Genomic DNA, 15987 nt, shown 5'->3' with positions numbered 1-15987 from the left:
CTGAATCACCCCCAGACCTCAGAACTCACCCCCCAAACTTCGCTGGACCTCCCCCCAGGCCCCACCTCCAGCATCTCCCACACCCCCAGGACAGGTGAGACCCTGCTGTGGGGACTCAGGCTGCCCTTCCCACAGGGTCAAGCACCAGGTGGAGTACCTAGGACTGAAGGAGAACATCAGGGTGCGCCGGGCGGGCTTCGCCTACCGCCGCCAGTTCTCCAAGTTCCTGCAGAGGTGAGGCGCCCCTGCCCCTGCCCCCCACCCCAGAGTGACCAGCCAGCCCTGTCTGCTCCAAAGCCTCACACGCCCTGGCCCTCTGCCACCAGGTATGCCATCCTGACCCCTGAGACGTGGCCGCGGTGGCGTGGCGATGAACGTCAGGGTGTCCAGCACCTGCTTCGGGCGGTCAACATGGAACCCGACCAGTACCAGATGGGCAGCACCAAGGTCTTCGTCAAGAACCCGGAGTCGGTAAGAGTGTGTGTGAGACAGAGAGGCAGCAGAGGAGAGAGAAAGACAGGGAGAGAGATGTATGAGCACTCTGGGATCCTAGCACTCTGGGAGGCCGAGGCGGGAGGATTGCCTGAGGTCAGGAGTTCGAGACCAGCCTCAGCAAGAGCGAGAGCCCGTCTCTACTAAAAACAGAAAGAAATTAGCTGAGCAACTAAAAATAGAAAAAATTAGCTGGGTGTGGTGGCGCATGCCTATAGTTCCAGCTACTCTGAAGGCTGAGGCAGGAGGCTCGCTTGAGCCCAGGAGTTTGAGGCTACAGTGAGCTATGATGACACCACTGCACTCCAGCCTGGGCAACAGAGTGAGACCCAGTTTCCAAAAGAAAAGGGAAAAAAATCCTCAAATGTCTTACCTGCCTGTTGGCCTTTATGACCCATAACCCCAGGTGTACTGGCCTGCTAGGGCTGCTGTGACAAAGTACTACAAACTAGATGGCTTCACACAACAGTTCATTCCCTCGCTGTTCTGGAGGCCACAAGTCCAAACTCAGTGTGTCAGCAGGGCCACACTCTCTCTGAAGGCTCCAAGAATCCTTCTTTGCCACTCCCTAACTTGGCTGCCGGCAACCTTTGGCCTACCTTGGCTTACAGACGCATCACTCCAATCTCTGCCTCCCTCTTCATGTGGCCTTTTTTCTGAGACAGACTCTTGCTCATTTGCCCAGGCGAGAGTGCTGTGGCATCAGCCTGGCTCACAGCAACCTCAAACTCCTGGGCTAAAGCGATCCTCCTGCCTCAGCCTCCTGAGTAGCTGGGACTACAGGCATGTGCCACCAGGCCCAGCTAATTTTTTTATATTTTTAGTAGAGATGCAGTCTCGCTCTTGCTCAGGCTGGTCTCGAACTCCTGACCTCAAACGATCCTCCTGCCTCAGCCTCCCAGAGTGCTAGGATTACAGGCGTGAGCCACTGTGCCCAGCCGGCCTTCTTCCCACTGTGTTATTCGGGTCCAAATTTCCCTCTTCTTACAGAAATCACATTGGATTGGGTTTATATTGAATTTAGGGTCCACCCTAATGCAGTATGGCCTCATTTTAACTTGATGACATCTGCAAAGACCCTGTTTCCAAATAAGGTCCCATTCACAGATTCTGGGTAGGCACGACTTGGAGGGGACACTGTTCAATCCAATATACCCCGAATAAGCTCAGATTTTTGTAGGTCTCCTGCCTCTTAAGCATGCAAAACCCAGCCTCCCATAGCAAGAAGGAGATGCATTTTAAACTCTTTAGACAATGAAGATTCATTTCCCAAACTGAAAACAGATCCTCTTCACTGGGCAGAAATAACCTCTCAGCAACCCACATGATGCACTTATGACACCTCCAGCCGTGCTACATGGGGCCCTGCGCACAGACCCACAGACTGCTGCTCTGAGAAACAGAAGATACAAACTCTGCTCAGCTCCCTGCAACCTACGAAACTGCAGTGCTGTTTTTTTTCTTCCTGGTGGGACAACTTCCCACTTTTTAGAAATACTTATAAACCCCTACAGCTTTGAAAGTCCCCTAAGATAAACATTTTAAAATGCATTTGAACTAAGTATCTCCAGGATTCTTGCAAGGAGCTCTAAGGTTTCTTGGAGACATCAGTTTGAAAACCACCTTGGCCAGAAAAGCAGGCAGCTGGGCTCTTAGCAGCAAAGTGGTAATTACGTACTTGAGAAATCCCTCTGGGTGAAATGCTAATTATTTTTCTAAATAAAGCTCAGTTTTATGTTCAGTAATATTTCCCATCTTCACTGATTGACAATGCTGTCCCTTTTATCCCTAAATTTGTTTCAATTAGGATGTTTTCCAGGCACCTGCCCTATTCCAGCTGATGGTTCTATTCTCTGGCCAGCACCTCATTGTTTTTATTAATGTAGATTTATAATATTTTAATATCCAATAGGTCCCTCTCTTTGTTCACTTGTTATTATCATCAAATACAAATGAACAGACATTCTTCACAGCGTTTCCACTTTGGCTTGTTCTGTGTAATTTATCCTTTAAGTCCCCTCCGGGCCTGGGCCTTTTCTCTGCTTTCTGCAAAAGCTTCCTTTCTGGGGCTGCCATGTATGGATGTGCAGGTTGCATACTGCACAAGCACTGATTGCCAGTCACATCAGTCCTATATATCAGATTTTCATATTTACTATATTTTATTGGTTTTCAAAGATGCATACTGGTTCTCATTTCTACCACGTCTGAAATTGGGGTGCACCTTACATGGATGGTGTGTATTAGCTTTGTTAGCAGTGTGAGAAACCATGATGTTATACTGTTTCTGGCAAGGCCACACAGCTGAGAAGTGGCAGAGCTGGGATTTGAAGCCAGAGAGACAAACTCACCGCTATAATTTAATGCAGAAATGTGTACCCCATTTTGGAAGGGTACCCCAGGTCCAGTCAATTGGAGGAAGAAAAAAAAAAATTTGACCACATGTGTTGGGGCGGTGTGAGCAAAAGCATGTGAGTGGGGTGGGCCCAGGGGAAACCAGGGACTGCAGCCCCTGGGGAGGCACCAAGACCCACCACCCAACCTCTTGCCCAGCTTTTCCTCCTGGAGGAGATGCGAGAGCGAAAGTTCGACGGCTTTGCCCGCACCATCCAGAAGGCCTGGCGGCGCCACGTGGCAGTCCGGAAGTACGAAGAGATGCGCGAGGAAGGTGAGAGGTTTTGTTCAGGTGGGAGGCTCAGGGCTGGGACAGACAGACCCGGAGAAGCCCGGCCACAATCTCCACCCCCACCCCCACCCCATGTCCCCATAGCTTGCAATATCCTGCTCAACAAGAAGGAGCGGAGGCGGAACAGCATCAATCGGAACTTCGTTGGGGACTACCTGGGACTGGAGGAGCGGCCAGAACTGCGCCAGTTCCTGGGCAAGAGGGAGCGGGTGGACTTCGCTGACTCGGTCACCAAGTATGACCGTCGATTCAAGGTGAGGCACTAGTGGGTAGGAACACCTGAGACCCTGGCTCCGGCCTGGCACCCGCACCAGAGATACACCCTCACCTGGCCCAGATGTACCTGTCCACAGGTATATATTCCTCCAGCCTAGATCCCATGAGAGATACGTTCTCACCCAGCACAGACATACCTGCCCCCCAGATACACACTCAACTGCGGTAGATACAGCTGTCCATCAAACATGCCCCCATGTAGCCCAGACATACCTGTCCACCAGATACACCCTCACCTAGCCAGACACATCTGTCCACGATTCACACATTCACCTTGCCCAGAAGCCCTGACCACAGGGCCACCCTCATCTATCCTGAACACATCTATCCATTAGGTACACACCTTCACCCAGGCTAGACCACCTGCCAATAAGATATACCTTCACCTGACCCAGATACACCTGTCTACAGGTACACTCTCACCTGACTCAGGCAGCCTAGTCTATAGGTACATGCCCAACTGGCCCAGACAGCCATTGACCAGTTGCATACTCTCAACCTGGTCCAGACACTTCTGTCCACAGGGATATACCATATGACCTGTGCACTCACACTTGGCCTAAACAGGTGGGGACCTCCACCACAGATACACCTAATCACCTAGCCCGGACATTCCTGTCCACAGGTACACCCACACCTGGCCTGTGTACTCTCAACAGGGCCAGACATTCCTGTCCGGCAGGTACGCTCTCACTTGGCCCTTACCACATCTCACATCCCAGACACTGTCATCTAGCCCAGAAACTTGCCCTACCGCCACTTTAGAGAGCCCTACGTGGGAGTCACGTGCTGAGATAACCTATATACCTTTACCTGGATAGACGCTCTCGCACGGCCTGGACACCGCCACCTTGCCTTGGACAGGTTTATGTGACAGGTACATCCTCCCGTGGTCTGTACAACCTCAGAACCCTGACCTCCTTACCAGGCTTGGGTACCTTCACCTGACCCATACATCTTTACCTGCTTTGGACAGGAGTATGTGGCAGGTATACCCTCTCAGCTGACCTGTATACATCATCTAGGATATGTGCACCTAGGTGGGTACCCAGCTGTGCCCACAGGCACGGCTCAGCAGACTTACATACATATTCACACCTCCACCAGGTACACCCTCACCTGCCTTCCTGTACAAAACCATATAGGTCAGACACACACCTGCTGCTTACTACCTTTCATGACCCAGAGGTCCTATCTAGCTACCTGACTTGCACACCCTCACCTGAACCATATCTTTACCTGAGCTGGCTACAGTCATATGACTCAAGCACTTTCACCTGCTCCAAGGGTTCTCATTGGCCTAGACACTCGTGTCCAGCAGACGCTCCACCTACCCTGTACCTGTTCACTGGACCAGACACCCCTTTCTAGCCAATACAGCCTCACTTGATCTCTTCCTATTTTTTATATAACTTAACAACTCATACACCTTCACCTGGAGGGACCCCCCCCCCACTCACCTGACCTGGACACCTTCCCCTGACCTGCCAGCACCGCCCCTCTGCCTGGGGTTGACCCCCTGGGGCCAGAGCTCCAGCCACCAGCCTCTGGTCCTGCGTCCTCACAGCCCATCAAACGGGACTTGATCCTGACACCCAAGTGCGTGTATGTGATTGGGCGAGAGAAGGTGAAGAAGGGACCCGAGAAGGGCCAGGTCTGTGAAGTCTTGAAAAAGAAATTGGAGATCCAGGCCCTGCGGGGAGTCTCCCTCAGGTGAGACCAGGCTCCTACCTGCCCCACAGTCACCCTCACCTGTCCCCTTGTGATCATAGCTGCCTTCATTCCTGTTACCCCACCTCTTACCCTGACAACCTTACCTGCTGCTATACCTGCAGGCGTCTCTTGGCCCTACCTGACACGTTCACCTGTCCCTACACTCATGATCCTTACTTGCCAACAGCGTCAGTCACCGCACCTTACCCTCCTCTTACCACACCTCACCTGGCCTTGCCACCTTCCTTCCCCTGCTCCCCGCCACCTGTGTTGCCCCCTTACGTGGCACTATCCTGTTGCATCTATCGCAGAAGTTCGTCCTCCGGCCTACCTTCCCTGTCGCTCTCACCTGCCTTTCCTCCCGCCCCTCCCCAGCACGCGGCAGGACGACTTCTTCATCCTGCAAGAGGACGCCGCCGACAGCTTCCTGGAGAGCGTCTTCAAGACCGAGTTCGTCAGCCTGCTGTGCAAGCGCTTCGAGGAGGCGGCACGGAGGCCCCTGCCTCTCACCTTTAGCGACACGTACGGGCCCCAGCACAGAGTCCCTCTCGCCCACCCCCCGGACCCCGCCGACCTGTGTCCCTGTCCCGGCCCAAGGGAACCCCCGCGGGCGCCCCCAAGCTTCCTCCTCTCCCCACAGACTACAGTTCCGGGTGAAGAAGGAGGGCTGGGGCGGAGGCGGCACCCGCAGCGTCACCTTCACCCGCGGCTCTGGCGAGGTGGCGGTGCTCAAGGCCAGCGGCCGAGCCCTCACGGTCAGCGTGGGGGACGGGCTGCCCAAGAGCTCCAGTGAGTCTGCGCGGAACCGGGAGGTGGAGACGAAGGGGCTGTCGGGAAAAGCCGGGCCCTTGGGGGGGGTAGGCGGGACCAGAGAGGGAACCAATCATGGCTGTGGGGGCGGGGCCAGTGGGGCTGCTTAAGAGTGGGCGAGGGCCATAGAGAGACTTGTAAAGACAGGAGCGGTGACCAATGAGTGGGCGAGAAATGAGGAGGGGCGCGGCCAGAGACGCAACCGTGGACCTGGCTAACAATGAGGGCTTAGCCTGTAGTAGGCGGGCCCAGGGAGCGGGGGTCTGTGATTAGGAGAGGTCGGGCGGAGCCAGCGTGCCAATAAGTAAGGGGAGGTGCGGATGGGCCAGCCAGTGTCGCTAAGGGGGCGGAGTCAGGAGGCGGAGCCACAGTGGACTGGGCTTGTGGACGGGGCCAAGAGCCTGGTCTGGCCGCCACTCAAATCCCTGCATCCTTTCCTCTTCCAGAGCCTACGCGGAAGGGAATGGCCCAGGGAAGACCCCGGAGGTCGGCCCCGGCCCCTACCCGGGCGGCTCCCGGGCCCCCCAGAGGTGAGGAGACGCCCCTCACTAAGTGTCGCTCTAGCGGGCTCCAGACCTCCAGTCAACGGAATCCAACAAGCACAACTGACCACTGTCTTCTCTGTCCAGAACTCTCCATAGCTTCAGATCTCCCACAGAATAAAGGCTGAGCTTAGCCTGGCATTCAAAGCCCTTCCAAATCCAACCCCAGCTAACCCCTGGCCTCTTCTCTCCTTCCACCCTACTCTCCTGTCAGGCAAACTACATCTTATTTTGCCAACTCACCAAGTTTATTCTTACCTCCAGGCCTTTGCTTGGTGCTGTCTTCTCTGCTTGTCTCCCGAACTCCCACTGAGTTTGTTGAGCTCTTATTCATCCTTTAAGACCCACCCACAAAAGCCCTTCTACAGAGGAGGGGAAGGGGAAACTTCCCCCTGCAAAGCCTTCCTCTAGGCCCTCCTAGCCCCCCGGGTCTCTCCCTCTGGTCCATTAGCCCTTACCACACCGTGTTGAGAGTGTGGCTGCCTCCTGCCTCAGACTGGGGGCCTGGAGTTGAGTCTTCCTCACATGTTCCTAGCACCACCCTAATAAATGCTCTCATCCTTGCTCCTGCCACAGGCCTGGACCGAAATGGGGTGCCCTCCTCTGCCAAAAGGAGCCCCTTGCCACTGGAGATCACATCTGGAGGGGGCTCCCGGAGGCCTCCCCAGGGCCCTCCATCCTCAAACCTGGGGGCCAGCAGACGTCACCGGGCACAGCCACCCTCGGAGCACAACACAGAATTCCTCAACGTGCCTGACCAGGGCATGGCCGGGTAGGTGGGGTGGTAGGGCAGCCCCAGGAGGTGGGCAGGGGATAGGGGAGTGAGTGTCCGGGGCTGTGGTGAGCACCCACTGTGCCCACAGCATGCAGAGGAAGCGCAGCGTGGGGCAGAGACCCGTCCCCGGCGTGGGCCGACCGAAGCCCCAGCCTCGGACACATGGCCCCAGGTGCCGGGCACTTTACCAATACGTGGGCCAAGATGTGGACGAGCTGAGCTTCAATGTGAACGAAGTCATCGAGATCCTCATGGAAGGTGTGTGGACTGGGGCAGAGGTTGGGGTGAGGGGCGACATCAGAACCCTGATGCAGCCACACAGCCCCCCATCAATGCACACCCCTCCCATGGGAGAACAAAGATGACCAGTTCACAGCCCACCGCCCAGCAGAGATGCACTCTTCCATGTCAGCAGCTGCACAGGCTAGGTGGCCCTGGAGGCCACCTCCTAAGCCATCCTAGGGGTCAGGCCTCATTTTTCTCACCTGTCAAACATGAGGCTTATAGCAGAACCTGCCTCAAAATCCCTTATGGGTAGGAGAGGTGTCACAGCTGGATGGCCCAAGCCACCTCCTATTTTAGTCCCCAGGGGGTCCAGAGACCCTGCTGTTGGACGTAGGAGCCCTATGACGGTCTAGAAGACCTGGTCACACCTAAGGGAGGGGGGGCCGTAGAAGGAGGTAGAAGAGGGAAGAACATAAGCAAATGCTCTAGAAGGTGACAGTGTGAGCCCGTGGCTGGGAAAGACCCTGTGTCCCTCCCTCTCTCCACCCAATCCTTCCTTCCACCACTGCCTTGTGCCAGGTCAGGAGCCTGGAGATGAACAAGATGGACAACAAAGCGGGCATGAGGTCTTTCTTCAGGGCTGGCTGGGCACCCTCTCAAGCTCTTTTCTCTCCCACAGACCCCTCGGGCTGGTGGAAGGGCCGGCTGCACGGCCAAGAGGGCCTCTTCCCTGGAAACTACGTGGAGAAGATCTGAATTGGGGACTTGGGATTCTGCCCTCCCGCATGCCTGCCCACCTGCCAGGGAGCCAGACCCTGCCCACAGGAGCCTTGTTTATCGTGGCTGCGTTAGCCTGAAAATCCAGTCCTGTGGCTTCCAGCCCAGCCCAGGCCCTCCCTGGATCTCAGGGTCACTGCTGCAGCCCCCTCCCCAGGGCCCCGGTCTCACCCACGTCACACCCATTGCCCAAGTCTCCGTGTCTTCACGTGTCAAATGGAGCTACCAGCAGAATCTACCTCCCAGTTGCCCTGTGATTATGAAATGAATCGTGTCCTGTGCTGTTGGCAAAGTGCCGGGCACAGTCGGGGGGTGTCCTGGACAAGCGTGACTTTGCTCCTTCTCTCATCACTGAGGCAATAAACGTTTGCCAGGTGAAAGCATGAGTTAGCTTAACTGAACGCCCGGCGACGCTCTCACAACCCTGTGAGGCAGGAAGCTTGAATGTTCCCATTTCACAGGTGGAAAAATGGTCAGGACTTAATGTGACAACATTTGATGGCCCAGGACGGACATTCTCAGCCCTTCAGAAAGAAGACAGTTTGGGAGAGAAGGGGACAGACTGGTGGGGGCAGGAGCAGGGGCTCAGCACTGCGCTAGAGAAGGGACAGGTGCTGCAATTGGTTCTCAACAGCCCTTTTTATCAATCATTATGTGAATGGAGAAAAATCTAAACCCTAAAATCATTTAGAGTTGCCGAATGTGTGCAACTGAATCCCGGGGTTGGGGGGACGTTCTCAAGAAGTCTTGAGAAAACGCACCCAAGGGGGTTGAATTACAGTTCAGTTTTGCACATTCATGGGGACAGGAATTACAGGTAAAATCATAAATCAATACATGGAAGGTGTACGTCAGTTTGGCCCAAAAAGGCCAGACATCTCAAAACAGGAGCTTACATGTCATAGGTAGGTTTTAAGGAGTCTTTAGTTGACAATTGGTTGATAGAGTTAAGTTTTGGCTAAAGACCTGGAGTCAGTGGAAGGGAATGCTTAAGACAGGAGTCTGGGACCAGCGCATTGGCTCACGCCTGTAATCCTAGCACTTTGGGAGACTGAGGTGGAAGGATCACTTGAAGCCAGGAGTTCGAGACCAGCCTGAGCAAGTGTGAGATCCCAACTCTACAAAAAATAGAAAAATTAGGGTGTGGTGATGCATGCCTGTAGTCTCAGCTACTTGGGAGGCTGAGGCAGGAGGATCGCTTGAGCCCAGGAGTTTGAGGTTGCTGTGAGCTATGATGATGCCACTGCACTGTAGCCCAGTGCAACAGAGTGAGACCCTGTCTCAAATAAAAGAGTCATGCTGGTCTCAAACTCCTGGCCTCAAGCGATCCTCCCACCTTAGCCTCCCAAAGTGCTGAGATAATAGGCGTGAGCCACCCCGCCTGGCCAGAACAGGGATGTTTGAATAGGAGAGAGACTTGACTTTTTACACGTTTATGTTGTTTGAATTTACATTTTGAATTTACAGCAGGAGGATCACTTGAAGTCAGGAGTTTGAGACCAGCCTGAGCAATACAGCAAGACCCCATCTCTCCCAAAAATTAGCTGGGCATGGCAGTGCATGCCTGTTGTCCCGGCTACTCGGGAGGCTGAAGCAGGAGGATCACTTGAGGCCAGGAGTTCAAGGCTGCAGTGAGCTATGATGACACCACTGAACTCCAGCGTGGGCGGCAGTGCGAGAGCCTGTCTCTTAAGATAAAATAAAATCCCTGTTCCCCTCCCCAGTTTTTTAATGTCTCCTTCTAAGGGTATTCTCTGCCCATGGGTACATCTCATTTCACAGATGGAAATACATTGCGCACAAAGTCTACACTTCTAGAATGCAACGAACACCTCTTGAATGGTTGAATAATGTATTAGAGACTTAAGCTCTGAGATGTACTTTACCATTCTGCCAACAGCCCATCCTCCATATGACTGCCAGGGATCAGATGGTGCACCTCCCTGTGCTAAAAAGTCATCAGTGGTTACAACACTGAAACCGCACTCCCTCTCTCCACCACCCACAAAGCCCTGTATGACCTGCCCTGCACCGTGTTCACTTTTTGACCTCCACTTTCACTCTGTTCCAGCAGCTCGCTGGTCTCCTCTCTGCTCCTTGACAAAGACAACCCCCCCCCCCACAGTAGGACATTTGCATTAGCTATCCTACAGCACTCTGCTCCCCTGACCTGCCATTGGCTCACTCCTTGACCACCCGGCAACAGCTCAGAAGTCACCTCCCTAGAGCTCAGAAGAGAGGCTTCTGTGACTCATCAACATGGCATCCTTCTGTTTTCTCCTTTGCACTGAATTGTTGATTTATTATCTGTTTCCCCATTTTATTTTCTTATTTATTTATTTAGAGACAGGGTCTCCCTCTGTCGCCCAGGCTGGAGTGCAGTGTCCCGATCATAGCTCACTGAAGCCTCGAACTCCTGGGCTCAAGCAATCCTCCTGTCTCAGCCTTCCCAGTAGCTGGGACTACAGGCTTGCGCCACCATGCCCGGCTAAGTTTTGAAATTTTTTATAGAGATTGGGTCTCGCTATGCTGCTCAGGCTGGTCTCAAACTCCCGGCCTCAAGCGATCCTCCTACCTCAGCCTCCCAAAATGCTGGAATTACAGGCGTGAGCCACCTTGCAGGGCCTGTTTTCCCATATTAAAATGTCGGCATGCCCCGAAGACAAGGATTGCTCTTTGTCCTGTGCACTGTGGGTCCCTAGCCCCTAGACCAGCGCCTAGCACACAGGAGAGCCACCCCCAGGAAGCACCCCTCTCCAACCTGAGGCTACATCCCTTTATTAAGCCTGAGGACTGTGTTTGTTTTCCGCCCTTCGCTATTACAATGGACCCGTTCCAACTGTAGAACTAGGTACACTGAAAATTTTAATAAATGTTGCCAATTTCCCTCCAAAGAGACGACCCAATCCAGCAGAAAGACAACTGCTGTTAATCGCCCTTCCAGAGCTGGAGACGGGACGGAGCGGGAGGGGATGAAGGTGCCCATTTTGCAGACGAGGACACCGAAGCTCGGAGAGATCCCTCACCTCGGATCTGTGCGCACGGACCCCCTGGAAGGTGCGCTGTGTCACTGCCCTCGGCTTGCACGTCGACACCGGCGTCCACGCTACGGACTAGGCCAACCTGGCCCTCGGGCCCCACCCCCTCACGGAGCGCCCCCCGCAGGCCCCGCCCCCATTCTCGCGAGAGCCGGGAGGCGGAAAATGGCGCCGACGTGAGCGCGAGCCTGCATCTCCGAGAGGGTACTCTCCGCCTCGATCGGAGCCGCCGGAGCCACCGGAACAAGAGGCCGAGCTGAGTGGAGGATGGTGAGCACGGGGGCGCGGGCGCGGGCGCGGCTGAGCAGCTGGGACTGGCCGGGAGCGGCCGTGTAGCGCACACACCCTCCGCCGGCCCCGCCCCCACATCCGGGCACCCGCCCGCCGCAGGCTGTCACTCGGCGAGCGCCCTACCCCTACTTCCGGGCCCGGCTTCCACTGGGTCACGCCCACCAGACTCGGGCTCCGCCCCTATACCTTACACCTCTGGGTCCCCAGCACCTCCAAGATCGTCTACACAGCTCGAGGCCACCCGGTATATCTCGGTCCTCAAATGATCCATTTCTGGCCCCTCCACTATCTTCCTAGCTGAGCCCAGTCCAGAGCCCCGCCCTCCTAGCCATGACCCCGCCCACTCCCTCTAGGCCACGCCCCTGTGTCATTTGGGACCGCCCACCTGCCCGAATTGGGGGCGAGAGGATGCTTCTCATATGCTGAATTAGCTCAATCCACCCTTACCCCATTTGCCCTCTCTTGTTTGTGATGCCTTAGTGTCAACGGGAAAAAGCCAAACTGTAAAATAATGTTAAAGAGATTTATTCTGAGCCAAATTTGAGGACCATGACCTGGAGCCATACCCAAGAAGCCTTGAGCACATGGACTCGGTGTGGCTGGGTTACAGTTTGGTTTTATACACTTCAGGGAGACAGGGGTTACAGGTAAAGCATAAATCAATATGCGGGAGGCATATATTGGTTTGGCCGGAAAAGGTGGGCCATCTCTAAGGTGGGGGAGGGGCTTACAGGTTATAGGTAGGTTTAAAGATTCTTTGACTTGTAATTGGTTAAAGACAGGAAGCTTTGTTTAAAGGCTTGGAATGTTTTAACATAAGGAACTGTTTATCAGAAATAAGCCACCAGACATATTTTTTGTGTAAATTGAGGACCTGCAGGTTTGTCCTATACGCTTAGGCCTGTTAATGGGTTACAAAGGATGTCTCCAAGAAAGGAAGGGGGCATGATGAGGCATGTCTGACCTCCCTCCTCATGGCAGGCAATTTAGTTTTAGGATATTCCTTTGGCCAAGAGGGGGTCCATTCAATCATCTGGTGGAGGGGTGAGCCTTAAGATTTTATTTTAGTTCACATTAGGATGGGTACTGACTGGGTCATGGGGGTGGGGGGAATGTTGAGCCCATTCAACAGGTCCTGGCCGTGTGGGAGAGATTCCCTGGCTGACCCAGGCAGACCTTGAGCCCAGAAAATTTCTCTCTGCCTCTTCCTTCCACCAGGAGGAGGAACCCTCGGGGCCCAGCCCGGAAATGCTGGCCACCGAAGAGCCCAGCTCCAGTGAGACAGACAAGGAGGTGTTGTCCCCGGTTGTGGCTGCTGTAGCCACCTCCTCCATGACAGAGGAGTCAGGCCCTGACCAGGCAGCCACATCCCCAGTGTGGGAACGTGGAGGGCCTGGAGGGACACAGCAGGGTGCCTCCCCAGCCCCAGACACCTGCCAGCCTGGCCCTGGACCCAGCCCTGGCGCCACCAGCACAGTCTCTGCGACCAGTGAGGACCTGCGGCCTCCTAGACGGCGCCCACCACCAGGTGACCTGTGATGGGGCCTTCTGGGGAGTCACAGGCCCTGGACCAATGAGGAATGAGGAGTATAGAGTATCTCCAAATTCATGGCCCGTATAGAGGGATGTCACTCATTTACTGAGCAAAAAGTGTGTGTCAGGCTGTGGCTCCAGTGATGAGCCTGACGGATCCAGTCCCTGCTCTGTGGCAGATCAGTCTGTTGGGGGAGGCTGAGAGTAAAAGCCCCAGCAGGAAACCAGCAGGGCGATTCCAGCATCATATATGATGTATTTCATAAGCCAGCAGAGTATTTCTGGCATCATATATATGCTTCCCTGGGCAGAGCCCTGGAGATCGGGGCAGCTTCGTTGGGGAAGGGACCAGTGACCCTTATTCTGTGCATTTTGCAGGGAAGCAAATACCTTGCTCCAGCCCTGGCTGCTGCCTCAGTTTCCCCAGCGTTCGTGACTTGGCACAGCATCTGCGAACCCACTGCCCGCCCACACAGTCCCTGGAAGGTAGGGCCAGGACAGGTGGTGAGGAAGCTGGTTAGGGTGGGAGGCAGGCAGTATCTCCCACCCCCACCCCTCTCCTCTGTCCTTCATCCGTGCCAGGCAAGCTCTTCCGCTGCTCAGCCCTGAGCTGCACCGAGACCTTCCCCAGCATGCAGGAACTGGTGGCGCACAGCAAGCTGCATTACAAGCCCAATCGCTACTTCAAGTGAGACCCTGACCCCCCTGACATCCAGGCTGCCACAGTCCCCACCCGTGTGTAGGGTCTGGGACTTTCTCCCTTCCTAGGCAGGGTGCAGGGGTCGCATCTGGAGGTGGGCCTGGCCTCAAGCAAGCCCTCCCCTTACCCGGCCAGAAGACAGACTGGTACCTAGAGCAGGACAGAGCTCGAAAGAGGCGGGGCCTACAGGGGTGTGGCTCTGACCAGCCTTGCTTTACCTCCCAAGTGGAAAACCGACCCCCTAAGTTAAAATCGAGACTTCTTCCTGCGTTTTCCCAGGACTCCGACCCAAAGGGGTCTAGAAGGGTCGTGGCCATAGTTGTTGGTGGGCCGGGGAGCTTAGGCAATCTCCTTCCTCACAGGTGGGGAAGCCACCATCGGCAAATTGGGCCCAAGCTCCCTTCCCACGCTCGAAGGGCGGGTCCCCCGGTGGCATCGGTAGGCCCCCACCTTGTCGGCCAGGAGGCCCAGCCCAACCCTTTGCCCGCCCCCAGGTGTGAGAATTGCCTTCTGCGCTTCCGCACGCACCGCTCTCTCTTCAAGCATCTGCATGTTTGCGCGGAGCATGCGCAGAGCCCAGCCCCGCCACCACCCCCAGCCCTGGAGAAGGAGCCACCTGCGCCTGAGCGCCCCCCGGAGTGCGACCCTGCGTCGGCCGCGCAGGGCCTGCAGTTCCCGCTGCTCGAGCCCTTCACGACCCCTGCCCCTGCCCCCACGCCCACTGGGCCCTTCCTGCCCTATTTGAACCCCGCGCCCTTTGGCCTAAGCCCCCCACGCCTGCGCCACTTCCTGGCCACCGCGCCCGGGCCCCCGGCCTCCAGCGCTGCAGTCTGGAAAAAGAGCCAAGGTGAGTGTGGGGGCGGAGCCGCTTGAGGGGCCGGGCTGGGCTTGCCCTGAGTCTGAACTTGACCCGCCCCTTCGCTGCAGGTGCTGGAAGCAGCCCTCGAAGACCCCAGGGCGGCTCCGATGCGCCCTCAGGTGCGTGCAGGTGACCACCAGGGAGGGGTGGAGGGGCTTTCTTTCCTGAGCCCTGCGGGGTCCAGAGGATGCTGGGGGGGCAACAGCGCCAACCCCCTTCTCAGGTGGCCAGAAATGCCACCCCCAAAATACAGGATTTTGCCTTAAGAATTACTGGCACCTGCGCCTTCATCTGCGCCGGCGTTCCCGTGTACACCTCTCGCGGGCCTTCTCCCCTGCGGTGGAGCCGGGGATGGGACTAGGGGATGCGAAAAAGCCAAGTTTAGTTCTCCCGAGTACAAGGGCAGACAGGTCAGGGAGAAACGGATCCAGACAGGCCTGCCTCCCTCTCCCCCCGGCGCCCGTGAGCTCACAGGGAGGCGGAAAGGTGCGACTGGCCTCTGTCCACCATGCACCGTCCTTGGCGCGCTGACGGGGTCCTGCCTGCCCGCAGGGCACGCGGCCCCGAGCCGCATCGTGTGGGAGCACACGCGGGGCCGCTACTCTTGCATGCAGTGCGCCTTCTCCACGGCCTCGCGGCCCGCCATGACGCTGCACCTGGAGGACCACCGCCCCGGCGCCCCCGCCACCCCAGCGCCCCCGCCGCCGCGTCCCGACACCCCGGCGGGTAAGGCCGAGGAACGCGCGGGTGGACAGGGCGGGGGTCCAGAGGCGAGAGGCAGCGCCGAGACTCAGGCGCCCCCCTCTTCTGCCCCACTCAGAACCGGCCCCGCTTGCACCCAAGGTGTCGCCGCTGCTGTCAGAGGGGGAGCTTCCAGTTTTCTCGCCACTCTGAACTCCGCTGCGTTGGAGTGGGCCATGGGGAGTGGGTAGTTTTGTAACCTGGGGGAGGGAGGGGACAATAAAGGAGGCGCGTTGAGCCGGCCTGTGCTGTGTCTGGGTCCCTTGCCCCTCCCATGCACGGTGGGCCAGCACCTAGCCGTCCTGGGGCACCCATACCTCTGGAGGTCACTCCACAGGTGCAGGACCTGTCCCCTCACAGCCCACCTGTGTCCATCTCCCCCTGTCACCTCAACCCTGGGACCCAGGTCTCCAGCTTTATGCCACCCTGTCTAGCTGTAGGTGGAGCAGCCAGTGCCCACTGTCCTGTACCTCCACTTCTAGAAACCAGATGGGATAGAATGTTCCAGTTTTACCATTAGGTTATTAAG

The 15987-nt window shown here is 56.3% G+C and overlaps 2 protein-coding genes across 2 annotated transcripts in view; both read left to right on the top strand.

Moving 5' to 3' along the window:
- Positions 1-8327, top strand: part of MYO1F (myosin IF) — a 31091-nt gene extending 22764 nt beyond the window's left edge. The window contains exons 18-28 of the mRNA XM_069496419.1: positions 136-234; positions 327-471; positions 3046-3160; positions 3263-3432; positions 5022-5167; positions 5543-5689; positions 5808-5956; positions 6424-6507; positions 7096-7291; positions 7383-7552; positions 8199-8327. Of these exons, the coding sequence (XP_069352520.1) occupies positions 136-234; positions 327-471; positions 3046-3160; positions 3263-3432; positions 5022-5167; positions 5543-5689; positions 5808-5956; positions 6424-6507; positions 7096-7291; positions 7383-7552; positions 8199-8275 (1498 nt within the window). The 3' untranslated portion in view covers positions 8276-8327. The remainder of the gene's footprint in view (positions 1-135; positions 235-326; positions 472-3045; positions 3161-3262; positions 3433-5021; positions 5168-5542; positions 5690-5807; positions 5957-6423; positions 6508-7095; positions 7292-7382; positions 7553-8198) is intronic.
- A 3174-nt stretch (positions 8328-11501) lies between these two features.
- On the top strand, positions 11502-15684 carry ZNF414 (zinc finger protein 414). The gene is made up of 8 exons (XM_069496413.1): positions 11502-11604; positions 12844-13153; positions 13537-13644; positions 13741-13846; positions 14353-14705; positions 14786-14836; positions 15270-15443; positions 15538-15684. Exons 1-8 carry the CDS (start codon positions 11602-11604, stop codon positions 15609-15611), a joined length of 1179 nt encoding a protein of 392 aa, XP_069352514.1. The 5' UTR covers positions 11502-11601; the 3' UTR covers positions 15612-15684.
- The last annotated feature ends 303 nt before the right edge of the window (positions 15685-15987 follow it).

Source organism: Eulemur rufifrons, chromosome 2 (genome assembly GCF_041146395.1).
Source record: "Eulemur rufifrons isolate Redbay chromosome 2, OSU_ERuf_1, whole genome shotgun sequence".
In the NCBI taxonomy this organism is placed as follows: Eukaryota; Metazoa; Chordata; class Mammalia; order Primates; family Lemuridae; genus Eulemur; species Eulemur rufifrons.
Note: the sequence above shows the minus strand (reverse complement) of the source record. Positions and strands in the feature narration are given on the sequence as shown.

What these genes read in the sequence shown, in the direction of transcription:
- ZNF414 (XM_069496413.1), top strand. An exon ending in AAGCCCAATCGCTACTTCAA is followed by an intron (nt 13,847 to 14,352) that starts GTGAGACCCTGA and finishes GCCCGCCCCCAG; the next exon opens with GTGTGAGAATTGCCTTCTGC. An exon ending in AGTCTGGAAAAAGAGCCAAG is followed by an intron (nt 14,706 to 14,785) that starts GTGAGTGTGGGG and finishes CCTTCGCTGCAG; the next exon opens with GTGCTGGAAGCAGCCCTCGA.